At 36.3% G+C, this 9,879-nt stretch overlaps 1 protein-coding gene across 1 annotated transcript in view; it reads left to right on the forward strand.

Annotated features, from left to right (window-relative positions):
• Positions 1-6: 6 nt before the first annotated feature.
• Positions 7-9,879, forward strand: part of CUL4B (cullin 4B) — a 23,975-nt gene continuing 14,102 nt past the window's right edge. The window contains exons 1-4 of the mRNA XM_085319788.1: positions 7-994; positions 3,515-3,630; positions 8,340-8,443; positions 9,417-9,486. Coding sequence (XP_085175914.1) covers positions 472-994; positions 3,515-3,630; positions 8,340-8,443; positions 9,417-9,486 — 813 coding nt within the window. The 5' untranslated portion in view covers positions 7-471. The remainder of the gene's footprint in view (positions 995-3,514; positions 3,631-8,339; positions 8,444-9,416; positions 9,487-9,879) is intronic.

A 9,879-nucleotide genomic window follows, 5' to 3' on the forward strand; every position in this document is an offset into this window, starting at 1 on the left:
GGCGGGGCGCGGGCCCGGGGCTGGAGCCGAGGCGGGCGGCAGCCGCGCTCGGCCCTCCCGGCTGCTGCTCGGCGGAGACGCGGCGGCCGGAGGCGGCGGGGAGCGGACGGAGCGTGCGGGGGAGCGGCGGCGAGACCCAGGCCGTGGAGAGGAGAGCGGACGGGAGCTGGCGGGTGGAGAGAGGCCGGAGCGGAGCCGCTCCCCGGGAGAGGCTTGAACGCGGAGACGAACCACGAGAAGCAGCAGTAATAAAGAAAAGGGGAAGGGAGGAAATAAAGCGATTCCTCCGCGAAAGAAGAGAGCAGAGGAGAGAGGACACGGAGAGACTCTGCTCATAAAAGGAGGAGAGAAAAAAGAGTTGACAGACTCTCCTGAAAGCCAGCAAGCAGAGACTAACTCTAGAACTCTCTCGCTCCCTTTGTCACTCCACAAGGATTTGATGCCCCTCAGCCTGTTCACTTCTGTGTGTTCATGTTTCCCACAGGTTTCTCTTCCCCCAACCCCCCAGCAGCAGCTCAGGAGGTCAGACCTGCCACTGATGGTAATAGCAGCAGCAGCTCCTCCTGCAAGAAGAGAAAGTTAAATAACAGCAGCAGCAACAACTCTGAGAGAGAGGAATTTGATTCCATTTCCTCCTGCTCCTCTTCTCCTCCTAAAAGCAACTCCTCATCATCTTCCTCCATCATCACCTCCTCCTCCTCAGGAGTTGCCTCCTCCAACCATCACCTCCAGAAGAAGCTGCGTTTTGAGGATTCCTTGGATTTTATTGGACTCGATGTGAAGATGGCTGAAGAGTCGTCTTCCTCCTCCTCTCCTGCTGCCTCTTCTCAACAGCAGCACCAACAACAGCTCAAAAACAAAAGCCTTTTGATTTCTTCAGTGGCTGTGGGGCACCATGCAAATGGTCTGACCAAAGCTGCCTCTTCTACTGTTTCCAGTTTCGCCAACAGTAAACCTGGCTCTGCTAAGAAACTAGTGATCAAGAACTTTAAAGGTAACAGGCCATAATTTGTCACAACCTGTGAGGAGTTGGCACTTAACTTTGTGTTTTGTTTTCAAACAAAGTGTGTTGTGTTTTGGCTTTCAAATAGGTCTGATTTTTATGGGGAATACTTTTCTGTGGTAAACACTTCTACACTTCTGTGGTAAAGGGGGAAATAATGTGTTATGACACATTATGTTAGGATGTTGCCCAGTCCTGTTCCTGTCTTGAGCTAAACTGTGTTGCTTGAGATTATTTTTCACTGTTTTCACTCTTACCTTTTAAGAACGCCTTAAGTTGGATGTCAAATGAAATGTTTTACTACGTAAGTGTGTAAACCACCTTTATTTGAACTTGTAAAATTTGATACTGCTTTTCTATAATCCTGATTCAGGATACAGTGTATAGTTTAGCCCAGTTTATTACGTCTTGGCAGAAGGGTTTTGTTTGTTTGTTTGTTTTGGAGGGGCCCAAAGTTATATGTCTTGCTCCCATCTGTTTTGTCTGATTATAGGTTAATTTGTGTGTGCTTAGTTGAAATGTTGAAACTAAGGTGATTATCAGGCTGTTATGGTGGGTTTTCTTTCCACTTGCCCTACTTGTCTTTAAAGTAGGTAGTTCAGAATCTTGCCAACTGTTTTCCTCACAATATTCTCAGTGCAGCTTTTACTATTTTACCTTTTTATGACCTTTTTGTGTTATAACATATTCTTACTTTTTTTAAAAAAGTTGTAGCTTGTTCTATAAACTCCTCTCAACAAGCAAGTGTTAGATCTTCTAAAGTACTGTTACTTGAAACCAACTGATATGGAAAAATGAAGCTTTCTGCTGATGCTGCTAGTGAATAAATTACAAATAAGTGTAGACAGAGAACTTAGTTTCAAGGACCTAAAATCCTGTCAGTTTGCATATAAAATGGGGTAAATTAGGAGCTTTCCTTGTTTCTTGCCTCTTACTATTTTCTACACTAGTCTGGTAGCTTTCTTTTCTGAGTTATGTTTCTTTTCCCCTATGTGTCTGTCTTTGGGAGGGTGTGTTTTTTTGTTTTGTTTTGTTTTTTAGTATTTTAATATTATGGAAGTGAAAACTAATATATACATGATACAGATGTGCCATAAAGATAACACTAAGGTAGGACTTACTTTAGCCACCGTAATGTGTTACAGCAGTGCATGGTTGCAGTGTAAGTTCTTGCTTTAAGGTGTTCCTGATTCTCAAAAATGCTCTCTCCTCCTCTTCCCATGCTCACATGTCATCATCATCACTTAATGTGACTGATTATCTTAAATTTTCTGTTGATGATGCATGAAGGTGAGGGATAAAGGCCATTCTGCTGCTGCTTGTACTCTATTATCCTTAAAGAAAGTCAGCTTTTCACGTTTAAAATATTTGTTAAATATCGTGGTTTGCATGTTGCAATGATCATCATTGCTTATGAACTGGTATTTGAATCCCTTGCTTAAAACAGAGGTCTTGAAAATCTAGCAACTGTGATTGATTTTTATTTATTCTCAGATTCTAAGCTGAATGATATTTTTAGTATGCCTTTATCTGTGATAGCGATAACATCCTTTACAACCTAATAACTTCTTGAAATCCAGAATCTTACTGTTTGTGCTTGAGCGACTTACTACTTAATCGCTAGTAAAAAGAGGAAAGTTTTGCTTATGTTTAATTGGCTCCGCAGATTCATGTGAGACAAGTGATGTGAGGATATTGCTAATATTGTAGGAGAACTCTTGTTTATGGGGGGGGGGGAAGAAAACTTCTCTCCATTTCTTATTTCTAGAGAATCATAACGCTTTAGATTTTATCTTAAAGTACATAAAAAGTAATTTTCATACAGTATAAACTCTGGACCAACTCTTAACCTGTTGGTGGCATGGATGTACATGTGACTTCCCCTGCTTAAATTGTCTCCTCCTTCCCTCTGAGAATGTGCATATCAGAACAGAAATGGCCATTTTATTTAGTTAGGATAACACAGAGAATTTTAAAATAGCCACAGTATTCTGAGAATAGCGTTTCCATGTATTTTTCTTAGAGATTTCCTTACGAGTATGAATACAGAGTAGAATTAATGAGCAGTAAATTTAAAATATCCTATACACAACTGTGTGTTGTGGAATATTGATTATATTGGTATTGTGTTCTTAATCCATCATGTTCCAACTTTTTATGTCACTTTCATTTTTCTGGCTGTGTTGTTCTGGTAGTCAAAAGGACTGTAATGAAGATGCAGACTTGCAAGTCACAGTACTGTGATTTCTGAAACTCATGCATATGATTCGGGCTATAATATGCATGTGCAACGGAGTGGTATAAAAAGTAATGCTGAATATTTACAGGGCATTGCTATTTCAAATGTAAACCAGATACTACTCTTATGCTAATGCTTTCTTATTCATACATGTATTTTAAAAAATGCAGCATCAATTTGTACTTTTTTTTTTCCTCAAAGCAATGTTTTTCATTTCTGGGAAAGGTAAAATGTTCTGCTTTCTCAAAATCTCTCTCTCTCTTTTTTTAAAGATAAACCCAAATTGCCTGAAAACTACACAGATGAAACCTGGCAAAAACTGAAAGAAGCTGTAGAAGCTATCCAGAACAGTACTTCAATTAAGTACAATTTAGAGGAGCTCTATCAGGTAAGTGCTTTAAATAAAAATTAAAAAAAAAATTGTCTTTTTGTTTAAAAATAGTTTTGGGATAATAAGGAAAACATGACATTTTGCTTGACAGATGCTTTTCTAGTTGACAAATTTCTCTTACAACAGATTCTCAGATTTTGAAATTATCCGTAAAAGACTTGAAAGACCTACACTTGAACTAAGTTTTATGTTTATGGCAAATAATAATAATAAAAAAATCCAAGGTATGGTTTCCCTTTTAACAGCTGATAAGAATTAAATAAGGCAAGGAGCTGTATTTCCTTTACTTTTGGGGTTGTGGTGTGTAGCTGCTAAAGGAGAAGTATGAACACTGGTCTTTAGGTTAAACAAAGGACAGTTTGGATTGAAATGTAATCCTCTGTCTTAAGACAAAATCTGCTTGTGCTTGACAGTTGTAAATAATTGTATTCATTAAAAAATTCTTAAAAGTAAGTAAAATACCATTTTTCTTCATGAATTTTAGTATTTTGGTTTGGTTGTAATTGATTATTAGAGTTCTGTATGCTCTAACAATTGATAGTCAAAATTCATTTAACAGTGCTGATTGTTTTGCTCTAAATGTTTTAGGAAGTGATGAGGCTTTTGTACTGCATCTCAATTTCTTTATAAGTTCCCACTCTGCTTTCTCAGCTTAACATGTTAGAGAGACACTCCCCCCCCCCCCCGCCCCGCAGCTTCCTAGTATTTGTATTTTTAGTGGCCTAGTAACATTACTGCCTTAGCTATGTATTAAGAAGTACTTTTTTTTTAAACTGTAATTTTAAAGCTTTTATTACCAAATTGCTTATTGAGTTGGTTTCTGTGTGTATATATACTTCTCTTCATCTGTTTTAGTGTTTTTTCTTCCCCTCTTCCCTCCTTTTAATAAAAGTACATTTGAATGTGACTGACCTCTATGAAGAGTTGGGAAAAAATTTCTATTTGCACAATGTTTGGGGAAAGATTTGGGAAAGGACAAATTGCTCTTGGCATGGGCCAATTTCCTCTGCCCATTGCATTTTTAAGCTTAGGATATTCATGTATAATGTTCAGTTAATTTAAAAACAGCTTTTTCTGTGAGTTTGTTTTAAAATAATACATGATATTGTTTTTAAAAAAAAGTTTTTGCAATACAACATGATGAAACTAATAAGTTACAATCCACTGTGGTTGTTGATATCGGGATGCTTAGTTTCAAAGAAAAATAACAGAGCTAATAACTGTTAATCCAGTACAGGAAGAATGAACAATATTGATTAAAGATACAGTTCCATTGAAAGCCTTACTTCTACTTCCAAGTTAGCACTTATTTCTGCTCTTCTGCACTTCAACCTAATTTTATTAGTGCTTATGCTCAGAAAATAGAAGATAAGCTTTCTGTTTTAAATCTTAATTTTAACATTGCAATAGCTTAGACACTTTTCAAGGAAATAGAAAAATTTCATACTTGTTTGCATTCTGTTTATTATAAATCTAAAAAAAATCTTAATTTAAAAATAGTAATAGCAATCACTAGTGTTTTTAAACGCTAACTGAACTAACGTCGTTTCTGAACAGCTGCTTGGTAAATAGATCTGATTCCAAATATTCCTTGGCAGACATCATTATCCAAGCATAGAGGGGAACAGCAAAAGAATCTGCAAAAGTTTCTTTTACGCACCTCAAAATAACCTTTTTTTAAAAATGGAGTTTAAACAGAGTTAAGCTTCTTAAGTTTGTTTGTTTATTTTTTTTTTTACCTGTTGTATGTGTCAGTAGAATTCCTCTGAGGGAACACTGAGATTTTATTTCTTTGTAGATCAAGCTTTGTGCTCGTTTTTTTCCTCCCCAACAAGAGAAATAGTACACATCCAAGTAGCTGAAGCAGTAGAGAATTGAAAGCTTTTCACAAGTGCTTTTTTCTTAGAATGATTTTCCTTCCGTTAGTACCAGAAACTAAAGAGCTAGTAAGCTCTGGTGCCAGATCCCTACCTAACCTTTTTTACTTTTTTTAATCAATCATATATTTAACTACTTTTGGAAAGTTCCAATATTCTCTTAGCAGAGCTAGGTTTGTTTTTTTCCTACTTTCCTCAACACACAAATACAGATGTAGATGTTGCTATTAAAGAAACAAAATGATGTTACCTAATGGAAATGTGACACTGCCTTCAGATGTTCTGACCATCCTCTGGGCATAGTTTTTTCTGATCAGCAACCTTTATTCTACTAATTCAGAATACAATAATTTTGTGAACTACAGCTCCTCAAGTTGTCAGAAGTCTTTGATATATTACAATTATCATTTTGTAATGTCAATAATTAAATTTGCACAGCATGACATTTAGTGGTGTTATGCTCCACAGAGTGAGTTTTAGTAAAAGACTTCATATTTGTGTGCTTAGACAATTTATCAATCACAAAAAAAAGTAATGACAGTAAGTCAGGCTGAACTCGCAAATTAAAGTTCAAACAATTTTTGTGGATGTTATCACTGAAGATGCAAAAGATCTGTGCTTGATGCTCAAAAACTCAGATATTAACACACACATGGTATTTAACATTTTGGAATTTCTGGCACACAAATGCAAAAGCGCAGCTGTCTATAAAAAAAAAGTGCATATTAGCATATGTTAATTTATTTCACTAAGTGTTAATGAGTATGTGTTTTTCCGTCTACAGTGCAAAGACTAATTCTTCTAAGGATTGGAGCAGCACGATTTAAGTATTACTTGTTTTGAACTATGAAAACATGTGTGGGTAGTTGAGGTTAGAGCGACTGACCAGAAATTTTTACATACAAAGTACAGCAAAGTAGCCAGTGGTGTCATAGTCTACTAATTAAGGTGAAATTAACTGGGGCTCTGCAGAGGGCAAGTTCTATCTAAAATATTCATCTTTTCAGCACTGTTGGCTTCTTCCAAATAAGTAGATAAAAGGAAGAAATCTATTCATTGCACTTTAAACTTAGAGTCTGATTAGACCCCTGTGCTTTCCATCCACCTTTTCTTCTAATATCAAAATAGTATTTATTTCTTGTGTTTTGCTGCTGTTTCATTTGGAACCTGACTCTGTACAACAGCAGAATAGAATTGAGCACTGTCAGTGACATGCTCTGGTCAATGAACTGTATAAGTTTTCATCACATGATTATATTTGTTTAGGATTTCTTTTAAGACTGAGAGGTGAATTTGCTGCTATTTCCAACTATTAAGAGCTATATATTTTAGTGATAATTAAGTTCCGGCTTTCCTAATAATCACCATTCAGACCTTAAGTACTTAGCTTGTATTTGTGATATATCAGTGTTCAGCCAATGCCCTTTTGGTCTTACTTGGTACCTTTATTCTCTTACTATATTTGTTTGTTTCTGCCAATAAGCTTATGCACATTTGGTTTTCTTCTGGGGTTTCTTGTTTTTGTGTGTGTGTGTATTTAACTCCTCTGTGTCCTAGAGCCAGTATTAGCTGTGGTGTACTTGCTTGAGTGTATTGTTACCTCCACCCCTAGAATCATTCTTGCTGATGTCCTAGGACAAACTGGGGAACACCCTGATTAGATCTTCTGATTGTTACTCTGCTCCACTGTAGTGGTGGCTGTTCACTGTATGCTGAATGTTTCTCTATAGACTGCTGGGGGGCTTCAGAGTTACGGACTAGATACACTGCGTATGCTTCTGGATTACATTGTTACTGCATGGTTGCTCACAGCTGTTAGGGAATGAACTTGATTTTCTAGTCCGCTGTTCTTATGAGATGGTTTTACTGGCAATTGAAGTCCTTTTCATTTATAAAATAAATAAAAGCAGTAGTTGCAAATCAGCTATACCTCTCTTCTCCAGCTTGAACAGATGTGTTTTACACAATAATCACACATTGTCTGTTTCTTTCTCACCTATCCACAGAGTTAAGATTGCTACAGCGCTTTCCAAATCTGGGCATTTGATATCAATTGTGGAAAAGTCTTAAACTTACACTCTTTAAATGATTGCTTGTTTGTTTGATCACTCTCCAAGATATGTCCCCGTTAAACTTCTTTTTGTTTCTTGCTTAAAATCACTTGTGAAGCACAGACAATTTGCCTAACATGTAATTATGATCTAGAAATAGGACATTTTGGGTTTGTCAGTCTAAATATTTGGAATACAATTGTACTGCTAAAATTGTTCGGAATTATAACTAAATTGTTTAGGGCAAGGAGGTAAGGAATACATACACACTCATACATGTACACACATACATATACACACACAGTTTTGGGATTGAGGAGAAGCCTAATCAAGATAAGGACTGTGAAAGGAGTAACGTGACCAGTGCGTTTCTACCAGTGTTTCAGTACGCCTGCAAAGCACAATAGTTAATAAAACTAAGAACTTAAGTGTGTGTTGTGAAGTATTAAACCCAACATGCTGCTAGAACAATATTCAACTAACATCCTTGTTCTCTGAAAGGTGAATTCTGCAGTTCTTAATTAGATATCAGTATTCCAATTGAAATTAATAAGCCCGTAGAATCTAAGCTGTTCAGAGCATGGCTCTCTTGTCTTGCTACTGTACAGCTCCAAGCATCTCCCTGGAGTTTTGCATGCAGCTGAAAAATATGTTAAAAGTTAGTAATTTTTGAACGAGAACTAGAAGAATTCAGTACCTCTTTTTTCACCCTTTTCCTTGTAAAACTACATGTGAGAATACAAAGAGACTTCTTAGTATCTGTTTTTCTTTACTTTAGGCTGTTGAAAATCTCTGCTCCTACAAGATTTCTGCAAACTTGTATAAACAATTGAGACAGATCTGTGAAGACCACATTAAAGCACAAATTCACCAATTCAGAGAATATCCTTTTTTAACTGTTGGCAAGCCAAAATACTTTTCACCAGCGAGTATATAATGATAAGTTTATTTTGCTAGTTCATGACACTGGGCAGTGGTAATCTAAACTCCTAATTTTTGCATAATTGGGTCTGTTTTCATTTTTGCAATGTTCTCTCTGAGGTCCTGCCAGTTTTTTTGTAACCATTTGAAGTTTGTGAGAAAGTTTCATTAGTATTTATGAAACAGTTTGACATGTTTTTATAGAAGCTCAAGTAAGATTCTTCGGGCCTTGAAACAGCTGTTTGCTGTATCTCTTTGTGGGGTTTTGTATGTTGAAGTTACCTTGCTGATGTAAACATCTGTCTTGGAAAAATTAGATCCTGTTTTATTTTTGGAAACTGCTAGTGGTCTGGAAGCTGGATGTTGGAGATTCTGAGGATATAAACATTTTATTTATAAAGTTTGGAGCTGGATCATACTGAAATTGTGTTAAGCTGGATATTAAAGGGACTGTTAGTATTAGACCTATGCTAGAAACTGAGTGCAAGTAAAACTTTGTGGAAAGAATGTTGGTTATCTCTAAACATGACCTGAAACTATAGTATCTGTGTAGTGGTAGACTCTTACGTGTATTGTGGGTAGTTGGGTTTTGAGTTGTGGAGTTATCTTGGGGTTTGGGTGGGGGAGAGGGAGAGACTGGATAAAACATTCAAATGTATTTAGATCCTTAAAAAAAAAAAAAAGAAAGAAAGAAAAGAAAAGAAGTTTTGCTGTTATCAGAAAGTATACTACTGTGTTAACGTTGGGAACCTCATTAAAGTTTAAAAAAAATAAATAAATAAACATATTGGTAGAAATTTAAGTGGTTCTGTTTGGTAGTAGGTGAGTTTGTGTACTCCGTTAAATGTCTTCTATTATTTAAAGAAAAGGTAATGTTGGTTCATTTTATTGCTCACACTACCAGTAATTATAACTTTCTTAATGATCTCTTCATGGATTCGCTGGATAGTGTCCTTTTTCTAAAGAAAATAGACAAATGTTGGCAAGATCACTGCAGACAAATGGTAAGTTTTTTTTTTTTTAAGAAAATTTGTTGCCTAGTTCAGCTAATGTTTTACTTATCTCTGTTCCTTTACAGACGTGCTGTGCTTCTGAAAGGCTTCTTTGTGAAATAAAATTGCATCTAGTTCATTAGAAATCATGCCTTGAAAATACTTATCTGTAGAGTGTTTCTAGACAAATTGATCTAATCTTGGGAGGAGGGGGAGAGGGAATCTCTTAGCTGTTGCTTCTGTGCAAACCTTTTTATAGGTATTATAGAAAGGAGCTATTCTTTTGTACAGAAAGATGCTAGATGTTGTATTGATCATCTCACAGAGATCAGTGGAATATTTTAAACAAATCAAAACTTTCTAAGAAAGAGCTATTCAGAATCTGTCAGTGATTTTTTTTTTTTT

This window comes from Rhea americana, unplaced genomic scaffold, assembly GCF_003343005.1.
Source record: "Rhea americana isolate MKP2758 unplaced genomic scaffold, rheAme1 scaffold_6, whole genome shotgun sequence".
Lineage (NCBI taxonomy): Eukaryota > Metazoa > Chordata > Aves > Rheiformes > Rheidae > Rhea > Rhea americana.